Source organism: Fusarium solani (genome assembly GCF_023522795.1).
Source record: "Fusarium solani strain SB1 chromosome Unknown bctg00000005, whole genome shotgun sequence".
Lineage (NCBI taxonomy): Eukaryota > Fungi > Ascomycota > Sordariomycetes > Hypocreales > Nectriaceae > Fusarium > Fusarium solani.
Genome location: NW_027072153.1, coordinates 810,504 through 827,057, shown reverse-complemented (window position 1 = coordinate 827,057; position 16,554 = coordinate 810,504). Strand labels below are relative to the sequence as shown.

Here is a 16,554-nt window from a genome sequence, read left to right as displayed (position 1 = left end):
GCAAGAAACCTGAGGAATGTTTATCCAAAGCTGGACAATATCTTGCAACTGTCTCCCTCGACGGTGGTTCCATGTTGTTTGGCTGCAGAACCGTGTACTTTTTTGTCTGCAAGTTGGCCTGCGCTTCTGACACCACTTGTAAATGACGTAAAACACCCTTCAAATCACGCCAACCGTGCGCTCTCCATCATGGCGGAAAGCCCCTCAGCGATTGAGGGCTTCGTAATCGTATAGACATGACGATGTTGAAGTAGTCAAAATGTCTCTTTTTTATCTGGACGGGGTCTGTCTGCCAAACTGGCCCGGGATTGGTCTCCTCGTAAACAATGAAAGCTCGCTTCCCACGTGGGGCCTCTCACTGGGCAGGCTCGGCCAGGAACGTCTTGACGTATTCCTGTCGGTGGCCGTTATTGTCCACCTCGGGGCCACGGTTCAGGGCCGTCCATTTGGGGTCCTCCTTGAACAGGCGCATCGCGTGGACGTACTATCGCAAGTAAATGAGTATCTGGATCGGTCAAGAGCGTGTGGGGAACGTACGTTGGTCTCGTCGGTGGTGAAGCGGTGGTAGATGCCAGCAGGAAGAATGAGCAAGTCATCCTTCTCAAGCAGAACACGCACCCAATCGTCGTCCTTGCTGCGGACGTCAAAGTATCCACGTCCACCACGGATGTAGCGGATCTCCTCATCCTCGTGCAGGTGCTCGGCAAAGAACATCTTGACCTTTGACTCGTAGACGTCACCCATGGTCTTGGGGGAGACGGTGATCTCGTCGCGGTTCTTGTAGCCCCGGTCGCGGGCCAGGTTGTCGACCGACTCGAGCTCAGGGAGGTGGTAGTAGTAGACGCCGAGGGCGAGGAGGTCGTCGACGTTGACGGGCTTGCCCGAGTCGTGGGGGAGGCGCTGGTCGCCCTGCAATGGTTATTAGCTTTGTTCGTTTTGGTAACGGGGATGGCGTACAGGAAGGCCGTCGTAAAAGTAGGCTCGCATGATGACTGTAGATGGATTGTCTGAAGAGAGGAGGTCCAGATGATGTTGTACAGAAAAGAGTTCTGTTCCGGGAGCAAATGCAGTGATATGTATAAGCCAAGTGGCTCGCGTCAGCAGGTCAAGTCTTTTTTCGCTACAAGCTTCCGACTGGGGTCAGCCAGGCCAGGCCTTTTACTTGGGTACCATTCGCAAAGACCCAGTTCGGGCAGGTAGCGAAGGTTCCATGGTGGCGGGGTCAACCTGGAATGTCGGCAAAGCTAGCGACGTCAGCGCTGTTGCAAGGGTCTCTTTGCTGCACTGACATCACAGCCACAGGCCGCATACAGACAGGAGCGCAGTTCTAGACTCTGCTACAGTTTAGTGATATGAAGCCGGCAATTATGAGGCTCTACAGCTAGCAGGTCAAGAATCTGCATTCTTGCTGGGTGTACCACAACCTGTGTTGTGCCCCGCCCGTTCACATCATCGCTGCAAGACCACGATAACAGGTAGACATTGAATAATCAGTGTATCAGCGCTAAACGGCGAACGCAGCCGTGTCATTTCAATTCACCAACGCCATGAACCCAATCCCCCCGCCGTGAAAAGAGTTTCCTGTCCTGGTCTCTCTATCATAACGCCGACCCTCAATGCCAAACCGAATAGAAATAATGTGAGCATGTACGCCAATGTGGCCCATTAAGCCGCCGTGAATGTGTTTGCATATGCCACCCTTGTCAACCTTGTCTCCTCTGGCTCACAAGTCACGGGGTGCCACGTCCCTTGCTCCAGCGACCAAGATGTCGTTGTCAGTTCCCTCGTCCACGTCGTTGCGGGCACGCGGCTCAAACAGGCGCCTCCACCAGCCTGGGGGATCCAGAGGACGGGAACCGTTGTGCAGCGGGGGGTAAACATCGCTGAAAAAGTACCAGACGTGTCCAATGACAACACCCATGATCTCATCCTTGGGAACCGTGCCGTGAAGGACAAGGCTGAAGCCCATCAATACCCAGGGGAGGTACGGGGCGGTAAAGACGAGCAGCCCAAGAAAGCTGAGTCTGGTATCGGGATTCCGCCGGGACCAGATGTATACGAGCGTGGATGAGAGCGGGTGGCCGAGGAAGGGCATCGAGACGAGTGGCGATAGGGCGATTAGGCTGGCCATCGCGTAGAGGAGCAGCCATGAGAAGTGCGCGGGCGAACGCCCGGATGACTCTTCAAGAAGTCGTGCATAGCGTTGGAGGAAGTAGACGTGGAAGAGGAGATCGAGCGAAAAGGGGCCGAAGTATAGGAATGTTGTCAAGAGCCGCCAATACTACAAAAGAGGATATGTCAGCAAGAGTATAGGAGGACCCAACTCCCGGAGAGGCGAAGGATAAAGGAAGAAATAGCATAGAGAGGGAACTCCAACATGGAGAAGATTGAAACTAACCTGTGATTTCACAAATACAGCGCGGAAGCTGTAGAAGAGTTGGAAAGGTGTCACCATCTGGCACTGAACCAAGGCGCTCGTCAGAACAGTCGCAGTGGTCCACCACCGAGTACACGTCGGCATTTCCCAAAACCACGCTTCAAGAGGCAGACGGCCTCCGTCCATGACCTGATCCATTGAGGGCGAACGTTGAAAAGAAGTTGTTGAGGGGGGAGAGTTTTCGTATCAAGGGCGGTTCTAGAGGGTGTTGCTGCTGCGCGGGCAAGTGGGACAGCGAAGGCGATGATCGGAGCTGGAGGACGTCCGTGGATGCTAATGCAAGGGAGAGACAGGAACCATGAATTTCAGGTGCAGAGGGAAAACATTAGGCGCCCATGAAATTAATTCTCCGGGTAAGAATGATGCAAGCTGGGGAGAGAATGCGAACTTGATTGCAAGTATGCGGAAGATGACAGAATAGAGGATGAGACACGTAAGGCGGGATATCCAGGCGCCGGCAACCGATGGATCCAGGGACGGCGGGCTCGAAGCATCCCGTCTTAGCGTGGGGCGCCTCACCTCCACCTCCGGAATGACAAACACAGCAGGTACGGAGTACTTTGGCTGATGTACCTTTTGCTCTAAAAAGGTGGCTGGGGAGTCTGTGGCTAGTGAGCTGTGAGTGGCTGAAGGAATCAATTAAACTGGAAAATCGCGGGGCTGGGGTACGAGAAGCACGCGCTCTCGCGCGCCCCTTCCCACATAGTTTAGTCGCGGTGGTCCTTCCACCTTGCGAATCGCACATCCGTTTCCACTCCTTTCAACTCCTCTTTGTGCTAATAAAACTCCAAAATAATTATTGTTTCGAGCGATCAAATTTCAGGAACTCGTTGTAGTTTGCTCGAGACTTTGCCACTCACTTCCGGTCCTTTACGGTGTTCGATCGACAAGCTGTTGGAGCTCCAAACCAAGACCGACACTTCTCCTACACGTTCCACACAATGCCTCCGAAGAAGGCTTCGAGAGCTTCTGGCGCGGGCCGAGGCCGCCCGTCACGGACGAGCGATGTTCAAGGTACAAGAGGTTATAATAGTCGTCAAGACACTTGCTGACAGAGATTCAAGCTGGCGATCCCGTTCCCGTTCGCGCAAAGCGTCGCTACCGTCCTGGCACCGTCGCCCTCCGCGAAATCCGACATTACCAGAGCAATGCGAAGCTCCTCCTCCGAAAACTACCTTTCGCGCGCCTAGTGAGTGGCATTCGTGCCTGGAACTGCGCCCCTGAAACTAACCCTTCGCTCCTAGGTTCGAGAAATCGCTTTGACCGTACGACCGCGAGGCGAGGGCATGCGCTGGCAAAGCCAAGCTATCATGGCTCTCCAAGAAGCCGCCGAGGCCTACATGGTGCACTTGTTCGAGGACACCAACCTATGCGCCATCCACGCGAAGCGCGTGACCATCATGCAGAAGGACATCCAATTGGCGAGACGGATACGCGGTATCTGGGGCGGTCTGGGTTAAGAAGGGACGAAAACTGTTACGGTGTAATGCGACAACGGAGAGGGGACAGGATGGGACATGGACGGCGTTTGGCGCTCTCGAGGACAAATACCTACGGGCTTGTGGTTTCCTGTTGATTTGCTTGGTATGTTGAGTGCATTGATTGCAGCACTTGGAGCGGACGAGTGCTTTTATCTTGATCTGTAATATCTGCAATAAAGTATTGCCAGTCAATTCGGTTGCCGAGGCATCTTTGATGCATCAGAGGAGGAGGAGCTCACATTCCTTTGTTCTTCCCACGCTGCTCATCTATTGGCTGGGAGCTTGTGTCAGCTAGCCCGATGTCACTGACGTAATGAAACCGACCGCCGGCCGGACTACAGCTCCAGCTCCGGCTTCCAGGTTGTCATATAGCTCACTTTCAACCTTACTATCAACTCAATTCTTTTCAAGCCAGGTACAAAACTCACCAGGACGACAATGTATCGGACATTCAGCTCTCGAGTCGCCCTTCGGGCCATGACTGTTGGCGTTGGCCCCGCGGCTTGTGTCGGGGCTTTCGTTGCGACTCGCCCTGTCATCCGCTGCGATGCTCCGACGTTGGCTACTGGTCCGCCTCGACGCCGACAACCTTCTCTGGATATCTCACCAGATACCGTTCGCCAGCTCTCCAGTGGAAGTGTTGCAGGTTTGTTGCCTTGACAACTCGTCCCCCAATGGGTCGCAAGCTCACGTATACTGTAGGGTTCGGAATTGGTGTCCTGGTTGGTCTCTTCTCTAAAACCCTCGCCCTGCTCACAGGCTTGGTCGCCTTGTCTATCCATGTAAGCTTAGCAATTGCCACTTGTTCTCTCCTCACAATCCCTGACACCGCTAGATCGCTTCCCGCTACGGACTGGACATTACCCGCACTCTCGGCATCGACAAGTACTTGAACCGAAGTGCCCTATGGGCCAGGAGCAAGAAGGACCCATTGTGGACGTCGTCATTCCTTGTAACATTCATCTTGGCTGCGTTTGTACGTCTATAGTGTCGCTCGGATCGACTCCTCAACATCACTCAACTTGCGCCGTCTCCCGCTTCAGCCAAGCAAGAGTAACGTCGTCGCCCTCAAAGTAACCCTGCGTCTTGTCCACAACCTTGGCATTGTAGGCGTTGAGCCACTCCTTCTCTTCGCTTGTGAGCAGCTTCGTGTCGATGAGGTTCCGGCAGTACGGCACCATGGTTACGTGCTCGAAACCCAGGAAGGGCTTGTCCCCAAACTTATGCTTGGTCTTGATCTCCTTGACGACAACGATATTCTCGATTCGAATACCGTACTTTCCGTCTTCGTAGTATCCGGGCTCGTTGGACAACACATTGCCTGGAGCAAGGGCCACCTCTGCGAACTGGACTCTAGTTCCGATGCCAATGGGGCCCTCGTGGACATTCAAGAATGATCCAACTCCGTGGCCGGTGCCATGTCTGTAGTCCAAGCCATTCTTCTGTTCTGGGTATCAGCGCCGTCACTCATATCAATCATCTTGCTGTGCTTACCCAGAGGTGCTGACGAGCCAATCCATCGAGGGCAAAGCCGGTAGTCCCCTTGGGGAAAACTGCTTGGTCCAGAGCAATGTGACCCTTCAGAACCAGCGTGTATGCCTCTCTCTCAGCTTCAGTAGGCGTTCCAAAATGAAGTGTTCGAGTCGTGTCGGTCGTGCCGTCGTGATATTGGGCTCCCGAGTCACAAAGGTAGATGGCCTCAGGGTCGATCGTGGCACAGCTTCCACGCTCAGGACCGTAGTGAATGATTGCAGCACTGCAGAGGCAAAGGGTTAGTATAATGTCTCCCAAGTAAGGACAGAGTCAAGTCATGTAAAGACTACAGTCATTGGCCCATCGGCAACGTGTTGCTTGGCATGAAACTCACTTGGCACCAGTGGAGGAAATGGTTGGGAACGAAAGACCGACAAAGTCGCTCTTCTGGGAGCGGAGCTCCTCGAGCTTGTCGGCGGCTTCTACTTCATCAAGAGTGGCCTTCTTGTTCACGAGTTGATCTTCAAGCCAGGCAAAGTACTGAATCAGTGCGGCGCCGTCCCTCACATGGCAGGCCCTCATGCCCGCGAGCTCAGCCTCGCTCTTGATAGCCTTGGCATCACCGACAGGGCTTCTAATCTCATCAACCGACGAGTCACCGCCAAGAGCCCGCTTCAAAGCCCATGAACCCTTGTTAGAGATGAGGAAGTTTCCAGTGGGGGCAGCATTCTCGGACTTCCCCTTTTCACTAACTGAGGCGTGAAGCTTGCGAGCATCATCCAGAATGGAATCGTAGGGTTTGATCTCAACCTTGTTAGCAGAAAGATGAGAACGACACTTGTCATCCAGCTTCGAGTCGTCAATGTAAAGGGTGGCAACATCAGGAGTGACGATGGCGTAGGAAAAGAAGACGGGGTTGAAGGGGATGTCGTTTCCACGCAGGTTGAACAACCAGGCAATTTCATCCAGCATGGAAACGAGGAAACCGGGCGAACGCTTCTTCTCCAGCTCTTGACGGAGTTTTGTAAGTTTGTTGGTGACAGACTCTCCAGCCAGCTCATCGGGTTGAACAATAACCTTCTCAGAAGGCCGGCCTGGTCGATCCTTGCCCCAGACAAGATCGACGAGGTTTCCTTCGATGGGGACCAGCTCAGCACCGCCGCTCTTGCGGATCTTTTCGGCGAGGTTCTTGGCAGTAGCTCCAGAGATGAGGGATGGGTCGACTCCTACGTTCTTACCCCCTGAGGACTGCTCGGCGGACCATTCTTGCCAGGTAGGGACGTCTTGAAGACCCTGCTTGAGAAGGGTCCAGTTGCTGTCAAGCTGTGCCTCGGCCTGGTTAAAGTAGCGTCCATCAGTGGCGAGTGCGGCGGTCTCGAGTGTGACAACGGCACAGCCAGCCGAGCCTGTGAAGCCTGAGATGTGCTCGCGCCGGGCATCACAGTCTGCAATGTATTCAGAAGAGTGACTGTCTTCAGAGGGGATGACTGGGGGCGTGTCAGTGATGCAGTCCTGCCAAATGGATAAAACCATATTTCGATAGGGTAAACTCACTATAAACTTGAACGTTACGCTCCTTCATGAAACCCCGCAGGCTAGTGAGCCTGGAGGTAGTGTCGATCTTTGCCATTGCTTTGGAGGAGAGAAAGCGGCGGTTAGAGAGGAGAGATAACGAGGCCAATCGCCGTGGTGCTGCTGAACGGAGGAGCGAGGTGGTGGACTGGAGTAGCATTGACTATCAGACGCACGCAAAGCAAACGCCAGGGAGGAGAGAATCACTCGAACCGAAACGATTACGGGTTTAGGAACGATGTTCTCGAAATATGAAGAAAACTGGTTGAGTTTTAGAAGTTGCTCTCGGTCTGGAAATGAGTTGAAAGACGGTAATCGGTATGAGGTTGAAAATGAGGCAAGGTCAAGTGAAGGTGAAGCGAATCAAGAATGGCAAGTCACGATCAACTGATCCGGAATGTGGGCGGGAAGGAAGGTAGGGCGAATGTGTTGAGGTCAAAATAAAAAGGCAGGAAACGATGGGCAAAAATGCAAATTGGGGAGGGAGAAGCAAGAGTCAGGTCACACAAATGCGCTGTGTTGCGTGGCACAAGATGGTGAGGGAGGTCCAGGGATGAGGGGCAGGGCAGGGCAGATGGGAATGGAGTCATTGCTTGGGGGAGTTGCATGCTTCAACATTGGATGCGGACAGGGTCATACCTTGATGAGCAAATGGGTTTAGATGCAAAATTCGAGGAGATTTCAATATGATTAACAATAAAGATGCGAGATGAGAGGTGAGCAGGTAGTCGTCAAGGTCAGTCAAGCATTACATTCCATTCACGAAATGATGAAAGAAGCAGGGTCGTCAAGCCTCACGAGACACTTGACGATGATGCACAACCGGCGTGGGCGTCAAGATGTGGAGGGGTTGAGGGGCAAGAGCGGATCTTTGGAATGGCCGCAACCCGAGGCAAGCCGGACACCCGCATATCTACAAACTCAACTGGATTGAGGCCATCAACCACTGGAAGCTCAGCTCCATCGCAGCTCTCGAGTGGAGTGCTTCTGGCGACATTGAATCTCCAACGTCGGTACAGTGACCTCGACGCCGGGTACTTTGTCGGATCCGCATGATTCACCAATACTTTTTCGTACCGTGACGGGGCCGATAGGTACCCACATTTGGGAGCCAGGTACCCGTGTCTTTCAACACCTTGGGTTCCATTCTGAATATCTCACCACTGCTTGAGATTCGCCGGCTTTGCCAACTGCCACTCTCTGCCTTTCTCCCACAATAACTGGTCCTTAGACATTTCGAATCCAACTCTCTAGGACGTCTTAGGATACCCGTCTGGACCACACTAGCTTCCTATTTGCGCCAGATTTTCCCCAGAGGACTCGTGCAGCCACCCCAAAAACAACCCCCATTCTCTACCCCCAAACAGAGACCGCGGATCTTATCCTCAACTATACGCGCTTTACACGAGTTTCTTGTGCAAGAAAAGATAGAGTTGACGGTAATTGGTAAGTTTTACTCGCTTCTGTGGCCTCCTTTGTCTACCCGCGCTAACGTGCATGGAGAAAAAAGTCGGGACGAAGAGGTTTTGCTTGGTGTTACAAAGCGCTCACCGACAAGGTCATTCTCACTCTCACACTTTGTAGTACTCCAAGGATTCAGCTGACATGAATTGCTAGGCATGAATAGGAGCACGGAAGCCAAAGCCTCGGGACACCACATTGAGTCCTCGTAGACTGCCATTAGGTAGGATGAGCCCCGAGTGTTCTCACTGAAAGCATATGCAGCAAAAGAGTTTTCTAACTAAATATATTTATTAGGCACTTTCAACCCTGAACTGCCATCCTTGCCAACTTGCCGGCAAGGCCTTTCTTAGAAGTACTCCTCTTCAAAGAGTCACCTCGCTCTACTGCGTCTCCAGATCATGGAAGAGCAACCACTCCCCACCTCCATACCGGAGGTGGAAGCCGTAAGTCTCGCCTCCAATGAGCCAACAAACATTTCCAGTTCTCAAGGCCTGAGTTGCAGAAACAACGCTGACATGGCTGTAGCTCATCCTCTCCCTTTACCAGCCAAACCCTCCAGAGACTATTGCACGAACGCAAGCAACTTTGTCTCGGTTACAAGGGTCACCTCAAGCTTGGGGGATAGCTCGAGACTTGTTAGGGAGGTCTGACGAGAAGGTCAAGTTCTTTGGCGCCCTCACCATCATCATCAAGCTCAACAATGAGAGGTACGGTCAAGACACTCGACAGGACCTTCTCTTATCCGCTGACTTTCCTCTAGCTCCTCACTCACATCTGACGACGCAGTTGAACTCCTGCTAGTTCTAATAGGATGGTATTTGGACTCACTACGAAATGGAACAGGGCCCCTGGTTATAAGAAAACTCTCTTCGGCCCTTGCAACCTTCTTCCTTCACTTCCGCCGAGTCTGGCGTCGCTTCACCCACCATCTCTGTCTCTGTCTCGCATCTAGTCAACCCTTACGGCCTGATGCTCTTGACGATGCCCCCGAATCATCTGCCCTTATTGAGAGCCTTGACTCTGCTCAGACACAAGCCGCACTATGGGTGCTGAGCAACGTACTAGAGGATATTGCAAAGTTCGACTTGAACTCTGCCAGCAAGTTTGTGCCCTAGCACCTTATATGCCGTATGTTTCTGACATTTACTAGCATGGGCCTGTACGATGCCATCTTGGAGAACATACCGGCTGCTGTGGCCTTGATGAGCCGTGGGATGTCACCCCAGTCCACCTCTCAAGCTGCCCACCAAGATTCGATCAAGTGCCTTCAGGTAAGCCACTGGGATTTCTTTCCCCGTCTCTTGCTAACGTCATCTAGTCCTGGGTCTGGTTCGCACAAAGAGCTTCCTCGCGGGACACGAGACTCTCGGAGCCCATCGGACCACTCGTCACAGCTGTCATTAGCTCGTTGACAGTAGACGAACTCTACGATGCATCCGTTGAGCTTATGGTAGATTTGCTGTCGAATTGTTCCATGTTCTTGACCGACGCCCACATTGAGAACTTGGCTGAACTCTTTGACAGCTCTTGGTTCCAGAACCGCTATCAAGCGCTCATGCAAGGGGATTTCGACTTTGACTCGGTTCAGTTCGGCCAGCTTCTTCTTGCTTTCGGTGATGCCAAGGTAGATAAGCTTATGCAGCTGAACGACCGTCGAAGTCAAAACCTGCTGTCCAACCTCTGCGGTCTCCTTGCGGCCCAGGGATACCCGGTTGCCGAGGACAAGATCTTTGTGCCTGCTCTGGAGTTCTGGTCTACATATGCGGAAACAATGACTGACGCCATGTACTCGGACGAAGGAGCAGCTAATACATGGGTGCCGCAAGCCCTCTCACATGTCCTTCAGGCTGTGTCCAACGCATGGCAGAAGGTGGTTTACCCACCCCATGAAGAGTTTGTCTCTTGGGACTCCAACGAGAGGATCGGTTTCAACGATGCCCGGAAGGATGTTATTGATCTCCTCCAATCTGTCTATTCCCTGGCAGGACCACAGCTCGTGGTAACATTTGCGGACTTGGTGCTCAAGGCCCTATCAGGATCATCCTGGCTTCAGCTTGAAGCAGCCGCCTTTTGCCTCGGTGGACTCGCTGACTGCGTTGGCGAGGACACTCGCTGCGATGGCGCTCTCGCATCCGTCTTTACATCTCCCCTGTTCTCAGCATTGCGCCCCGGTCAAGCAGACATTCCCCCTAAGGCACGGCAGACTTGTGTTGCCTTGATCGAGCACTATACGGAATATTTCGAGCGAAACATTTCGCATCTTCCCCCTGCTCTCAACCTGCTTTTTGTCGTTGTCGGAGAACACCCCATGGCGAGTGCTGCGGCAAAGTCTATCTACAGGCTTTGCTCCTCCTGTCGAGGTCACCTTCACACCGAGGCTGAGGGCTTCCTGAACGAGTACCAGAATCTCGTCTCTGGGGGCCGCCTTGACTGCGGAGCCAGTGAGAAGATTTCCGGTGGCATTGCGTCGGTCATTCAAGCGATTCCCGACTCGAACCTGAGATACTCATCTTGTGCTCGACTCCTGAGCTTTGTCCAGGCTGACGTGCAACGTTCACTGGAGCTGCTACACTCTCCTGATTCTGGAGTTACCCCTTGTTTCGTGGCGCCTACTTGCTCGTATGCTGCCTCTGACGAGAGTCCTGCACTCCACACGGCCTTGAAGGCCCTCAGATGTCTTGCTAGCATTGGCAGAGGACTTCAGGCTCCTGATGTGTCAGTTGACTTGGATGGTGAGCAAGCTAGGGCAAAAAAGGCTGATCCACAGCTATCTCACCTCCAGGAGAGCATCATGACTATGATCGGCCAGATCCAGGGGGCCTTCAACACTAGTGGAGAGGTTGTCGAGATCATCTGCACCGTGCTACGCAGTGGCTTCTCTGAAGTAGAGCCTGGTCCGTTTGTGCTGCCGCCTCACAGCGTTGCCCAGTACTTGACAAACCAGGGACTCGAGACACCAAGGGTCGGTTTGCTCGTCAGCACCGCGTGCTCGTTTGTTAGTTCCTTAGAGCACGATGGACTTCAGAGTCAGCACGCGATGCTGAACTCTGTTCTTCTTTGGGTTGTGGGACTCCTCAAGCAACTCCCTAGTAAGTTCACTTACACATGGCAACGACTTTGACTAATATGGAACACTTGATAGACCCGGAAGCTGACCCGGAGCTTTCTCAAAATGGAATCGAGTTCGTAACTCGATTGCTCTCCAAGAGTCCTGTCATCCTTCTCCGGTTGGAACCTCAGAACGCTGCCGAGTTCTTCTTCCTCTTTACTCTTCAAGTGCTGGATGGAAAGGAGCCGTTGCCAAAGGCTAGCGCAGCAGTATTCTGGGTAACAAACCCTCAGCTACCATTATGAGGCTGCAAAACTGACATGAATAGGCCGTTTTTGTCGACCTCAAGTGTGATCCGCAAGAGTTGAACGACATTGCCCAGCAGGCCATGCAGATGCTAGGACCCCTTCTCGCTCAAAGTCTCGCGAGAAACATTGGCGGCAACGCTTCTAGGAGCGAACTTGATAAGCTGAGCGAGCCCCTGAAGAAGCTCGTTGTTCGCTGCCCTATGGCCAAGAGCTGGCTCGAGGCCGGCCTGGCGCACGAGTCGTTTCCCAGCACCCGGGTCACACCCCAGGAGAAGTCGATGTTCTTGAAGAAGGTCATCAGGTGAGTTCTTTTCTATGCCTTCGACCTTGAGTTGTTGCTGATGATGAGATTGCAGTCTTCGAGGAGCCAGGGCGACGAATCAAGTCGTGAGGGAGTTTTGGCTATCTGCAAAAGGATCTAGCTTTGCTTATGCTTCATGAAGGCGTGGAGTTGAGGAAGTTCAGTTGGAAGAAAAAAGTACCAAAGTCGGGAGTATGTGGTTCATCTATCTTGGCATGCTCATACACGAGCTCTATTCTTACAGCACCATCTTGCTATGGCGTGGAGGAGTACAATGTAGGAGTCGTGGTGTAGTGTACAGAATAAAAGTCGTCGCGGCGCTCAAAATCCAATGGCTCCTCGGACCAGTTGCATCGTCTCTTCGGCGCTCTCTCGTGCTTTGCGGGCGCCCACTGCCTCGATGCTGTCGAGATACTCGTCTCCCTTGCCCACCAGCTCTAGGTAACGGTCGCGGATGCCGTCCAACCCGGTGACGACGGCATCTGATACCATCTCCTTGAGCTGTTTGGGGCTGAGATCACTGTACGCCTCAGCCAGCTGCGCCGCCTGTCTCCCTTCGGCGTCAAAGATGGACAGAATATCCAACAGGTTGGAGATTCCTGGCCTGGTAGCAGGATCATATGAAATGCCGGGGATCGAGTCCGTCTTTGCAGAAGCAATCTTGGCCTTGATGTCCTTGGGCGCATCGGTGATGAGGATACGTGACTTCTCGGCCTTGTGGGACTTTGACATTTTGGATGTTGGGTCTGTCAGAGACATTACACGGTGGACGGGGGCTATGGAGGGTAAGCATTGGGGTAGATAGTAGGACCAAGGACTTACGGATGAGGGTTTGGGGAGCGACGAGATGGTTCCCGTAGGCGTGGTTGAAGTTTGTGGCACATTCACGGGCAAACTCGAGGTGCTGCTGCTGATCATGGCCAACAGGTACATGAGTTGCTCTAGAGAACGTGTTAGTGGTCAGGTTGACAATGACATAGGAGTAATTGGAGTACCTGTGAACGAGAATGTCGGCAGCCTGGAGGACTGGGTATGAGAAGAGGCCGAGCTTGAGGCGGGATCCAGCTTGTCGATCCTCGATAGAAGACTTTTGGTCGAGGTTCAACTTGCTCTTGGGACTTGTTAGTCTTTGCTGGATATATAGGATGGTATCTTATACCTTCCACTGTGTCATTCGAGAGAGATATCCCACAGAGGCTGTGCAGCTGAGAATCCACATGAGCTCTGAGTGTGCCGGGACCTAGACACTGAGTCAATAAGAGACCATACACCAGTTTTAAAAGCTGAGATTCAGCATAGTCAAGAGTCTAAACTCTCAATGGCCCTCTAACACGAAGCACAAGTTCCGCAACTCACCGAAGACTGGTAAAACAGCGTCGCCCTCTCCGGATCAATCCCAATAGCCAGCAACGCAGCCAACGCCTCCCTCTTCCTAGTCCTCAGCTGCTCCGGCGGCTGAGGCATGGTGATGGCGTGCAGGTCCACGACCGAGTAGATGAGCCTCGTGCTCGCATCCTCGCTGCGCTGGAGACGCACCCACTGCCGGAGGGCGCCGACGTAGTTGCCGAGGTGCGGCACGCCCGTGGGCTGGATACCTGAGAATATCACCCTTGGGTTCACTTTTGGCATTGTTTTTAGGGGAGAATTGGCGAAGGGGGAGGGGATTGGGGGTCGTGGTGATGGGGGACTGGGGTGAGGTTGAGATCCAGTCCAAGTTTGTATGCAATTATCGGGGTGTACAGCAACTACGACATTCGAGTCACGAAACCATCCAAGGTAGTTTTCTATCATGAACTGATGAGCAGAGTAGTTGAAACAGGGTAATTCACGTGTCGTTTCTTTGAACTCTTTTCGCGATTGTTATGGTTGCGGTTAAACCCTTCTTATCATGCCCTGCTCAGAGCCTGGCACTGAGAGCAACCATCCAAGGGCTTTACGAAAACCCTCTGAACGTTGTATCTACACAGTCAAGCTGGTTTACATTTTATCTTTGCCAATTGTTGATTTTACATGGTTCAAGCCTTCTATGGCCTATTGTACATCACATCCAAACATTGCTCCCTCCCCTCCGGTAAAGATGGCCACTCTTCCCGGAGCAGTGAGGGTGTCACAACCATTCTTTCCTTTTATGACTCCGTTGTAGGCGGCACCCTCAAGCCCGCCGCTTCCCGGAATCGCCTCTGGCTGAGCAGCTCCTCAACCTTCTCCACCGTACCAATCGTCTTTGTCTGTCCGAGATGCGCCCACTTAGCCTCGATCTGTCCCTGGTCCGCTTCAGGCAGAGCATCCATCGTCTTGCCGACACCGAGCTCGCTAAACTCCCACACGTTGGCCTTCATGCCCACGCCGTAGTACTGGTGCTTGCGCAAGTAGGCGAGCCAGATCTGCACCGTCTCCGGGTTCCCATCGCGGATCTGGATTAGTCTTCGGAGGGTCTTTCGCTCAAAGTTCTCCTGCGACTTCTTGAAGATGAAGTTGCTTCGCGGGACAGTCCAGCGCTCCGTGATGCGGGGGAGGGGGACGGGTCCGTAGGCGGGGAGGCCGAGGTAGTAGGCCGCTCGGAGGGCAAAGTCGGAGAAGAACTCGAGGGGTTGGACGCTGTAGGAGCGGAGCTGGAGGTCGCACGAGGGGATTCCGTGCTCGGCCTCTCGCTTCAGAGGCTTGAGGTGGAGTGCCTCGAGGGCTCGAGGGTATCGTGCTTCCACGGGGGTCTGGTTCTCAACCTTGTTGGGGACAAGATCTCCAGGTTGTGCTCTATGTGTATGTCAGCGTGGACTCGGAGAATGCGAGGTTTCGGTTCGAGGAACGGCAGATTCGACTCGGACGTACAGCGAGGCCTTCGTTCGGCGGGCGATCCATGGCACTTCGGCCTGCTTGGGTGTTAGTACATGTGTCAATTGGCTTCTCACAATATATTTGGAGGCTTACCGAGAGGACCCGCAAGGGTCTAAGACTTTGGCGCATCATCCTGCCGGTCCCTAGGCGTCGATGATGTGAGGCTCGAGATTTGGTTCGAGATGTCACGGACCTGAAAACGTCGGGTGAACTTTTGTGCACGGACCACCCCAGCACACAACCGACACACGCGCTTAAGCGCGCGTTTAGGGAAGAAAAGTTCAAGGTTTGCTTCAAACTTGTCTGGCCTCGTTGAAGACGAGCTGATTCTACCAAGATTGACAGAGCGACGTTTTGCTTAGGGGTGGCATTGGGAACATTGGGCGCAAGATGGTTTGTCGCTGAAGCCGAAAGACAACATCTCACGTCTGGGCTGGATACACACGAGTGACACTGAAGTTTTTGGGTCTTGGAAGTTTTTTTAATTACGTTTACGGCGCTGAGCCACTAGCTTCTTGTAAAATGCCTTCTTTCCGCTGGTCTTTTGCTTCTGAATGCCAGCGTACTTTGTAGTGAACTTGTCCTTATCATAAGTGCTCATAACCTCCTCGAGCATGGTGGCCTTCCTCTCCTTGCGCGTCAACCTGGCGCTGAAGAACTCGGTGGGTCCCGCGATGATCTCGCCGACCTGGGAATACTCGGGGGCGCTCGCGCGGAGGGTCTTCTTCTGGTGCTTGGGGTCCAGGATGCCTCGCATGCGGAGGAGCTGCCAGTCCCGCTTGAACTCGGGGGTGAGGTCCGTCTTGGGGAGGTCGAACCAGTTGGCTCCTGCGGTGGTCTATAGCGAAACTTGTTAGCTTGGAGGTTCTGAAGATGTGTCCTCGTGTGATTGCCCATTGTTTGCGCCAGGTAAATGTCAGAGTAACTATGAAATAAGATATCATGTGGTCACGGTCCTTTGATCCAAAACGGATACTGTCCCATGTCAAGAGAAAATTTGGGATTTACTTTCATCATGAAGCGCAAGAGTAGAAGGGGGTAGAGAGAAGTAGGAATCTTACCTTTTCCTTGGACTTCAGTCCCGTTTGCGGCTGAGGGGGTGCTCGAACAGACAGGTCGTTCTTCTTGCTGCTGCTGCTGCTCTCGCTGGCAGGCTGCTGCACGACCTTGACTGTGTCGGGCTTCACCCCCCGAGCAGCAGCCGGGACGAGGTCGGCAGACGCAGCAGGGCCATCTCTCAGGCGCTGCTCAGCCTTGCGCAGCAGTTCATCGACCTGAGCATCCAAGATGTCTGTCATGATCTGCTGTCGACCAAGAGGGAAAGAAAGGAAGTAGGTTGAGGAGAGAAGGCTGGCGCAAGAAATAGTTGACGGCAGAAAAAAATATGGGGACGGAGGTTGGTGGAGAAGAGAATTGTGGCACGGGCGGTGATGCACCAGCCACATTCGGAGTTGGTGAGGTTGACAGAAATGCATGGGCTCAAGTGCATCAGCTAACCGTGTAAGTGCTCACCCTATTTTGTCCCCCCTTCCAAGTCCCGCTTACCTCTGTTGGCGCCCCATCACTCCAACCTTCTGACGCCCAATCGTCATGGCTCATCGCCCTCCGCCAACCCCAACCACCATCTCAGCTGT

General features: G+C 53.3%; 8 protein-coding genes across 8 annotated transcripts; 3 read left to right on the top strand and 5 right to left on the bottom strand.

Annotated features, from left to right (window-relative positions):
• Nucleotides 1-355: 355 nt before the first annotated feature.
• On the bottom strand, nucleotides 356-987 carry MRS44_008675 (uncharacterized protein; the record flags this gene model as incomplete). The annotated part of the gene is made up of 3 exons (XM_046269633.2): nucleotides 356-484; nucleotides 538-909; nucleotides 958-987. The coding sequence occupies 3 exons, from the start codon at nucleotides 985-987 to the stop codon at nucleotides 356-358; spliced, it is 531 nt and encodes a 176-aa protein (XP_046132128.1).
• Nucleotides 988-1,723: 736 nt separating this feature from the next.
• Nucleotides 1,724-2,575, bottom strand: MRS44_008674 (uncharacterized protein; the record flags this gene model as incomplete). The annotated part of the gene is made up of 2 exons (XM_046270946.2): nucleotides 1,724-2,281; nucleotides 2,399-2,575. 2 exons carry the CDS (start codon nucleotides 2,573-2,575, stop codon nucleotides 1,724-1,726), a joined length of 735 nt encoding a protein of 244 aa, XP_046132127.2.
• Nucleotides 2,576-3,378: 803 nt separating this feature from the next.
• Nucleotides 3,379-3,897, top strand: MRS44_008673 (uncharacterized protein; the record flags this gene model as incomplete). Its single annotated transcript, XM_046269630.2, has 3 exons — nucleotides 3,379-3,451; nucleotides 3,502-3,626; nucleotides 3,682-3,897. 3 exons carry the CDS (start codon nucleotides 3,379-3,381, stop codon nucleotides 3,895-3,897), a joined length of 414 nt encoding a protein of 137 aa, XP_046132126.2.
• Nucleotides 3,898-4,356: 459 nt separating this feature from the next.
• Nucleotides 4,357-4,906, top strand: MRS44_008672 (uncharacterized protein; the record flags this gene model as incomplete). The annotated part of the gene is made up of 3 exons (XM_046269631.2): nucleotides 4,357-4,564; nucleotides 4,621-4,700; nucleotides 4,754-4,906. 3 exons carry the CDS (start codon nucleotides 4,357-4,359, stop codon nucleotides 4,904-4,906), a joined length of 441 nt encoding a protein of 146 aa, XP_046132125.2.
• A 25-nt stretch (nucleotides 4,907-4,931) lies between these two features.
• MRS44_008671 (uncharacterized protein) lies at nucleotides 4,932-7,021 on the bottom strand (the record flags this gene model as incomplete). Its single annotated transcript, XM_046270968.2, has 4 exons — nucleotides 4,932-5,360; nucleotides 5,413-5,674; nucleotides 5,786-6,878; nucleotides 6,946-7,021. 4 exons carry the CDS (start codon nucleotides 7,019-7,021, stop codon nucleotides 4,932-4,934), a joined length of 1,860 nt encoding a protein of 619 aa, XP_046132124.2.
• Nucleotides 7,022-8,825: 1,804 nt separating this feature from the next.
• Nucleotides 8,826-12,379, top strand: MRS44_008670 (uncharacterized protein; the record flags this gene model as incomplete). Its single annotated transcript, XM_065621018.1, has 9 exons — nucleotides 8,826-8,870; nucleotides 8,953-9,134; nucleotides 9,188-9,529; nucleotides 9,578-9,698; nucleotides 9,746-11,516; nucleotides 11,570-11,754; nucleotides 11,805-12,085; nucleotides 12,228-12,277; nucleotides 12,330-12,379. The coding sequence occupies 9 exons, from the start codon at nucleotides 8,826-8,828 to the stop codon at nucleotides 12,377-12,379; spliced, it is 3,027 nt and encodes a 1,008-aa protein (XP_065477090.1).
• Nucleotides 12,380-12,406: 27 nt separating this feature from the next.
• On the bottom strand, nucleotides 12,407-13,714 carry MRS44_008669 (uncharacterized protein; the record flags this gene model as incomplete). Its single annotated transcript, XM_046269629.2, has 5 exons — nucleotides 12,407-12,861; nucleotides 12,908-13,026; nucleotides 13,081-13,196; nucleotides 13,245-13,325; nucleotides 13,442-13,714. 5 exons carry the CDS (start codon nucleotides 13,712-13,714, stop codon nucleotides 12,407-12,409), a joined length of 1,044 nt encoding a protein of 347 aa, XP_046132122.2.
• A 497-nt stretch (nucleotides 13,715-14,211) lies between these two features.
• MRS44_008668 (mitochondrial 37S ribosomal protein uS10m) lies at nucleotides 14,212-16,218 on the bottom strand (the record flags this gene model as incomplete). The annotated part of the gene is made up of 6 exons (XM_046276305.2): nucleotides 14,212-14,839; nucleotides 14,915-14,955; nucleotides 15,014-15,113; nucleotides 15,171-15,321; nucleotides 15,410-15,758; nucleotides 15,982-16,218. 6 exons carry the CDS (start codon nucleotides 16,216-16,218, stop codon nucleotides 14,212-14,214), a joined length of 1,506 nt encoding a protein of 501 aa, XP_046132121.2.
• Between the last annotated feature and the right edge of the window lie 336 nt (nucleotides 16,219-16,554).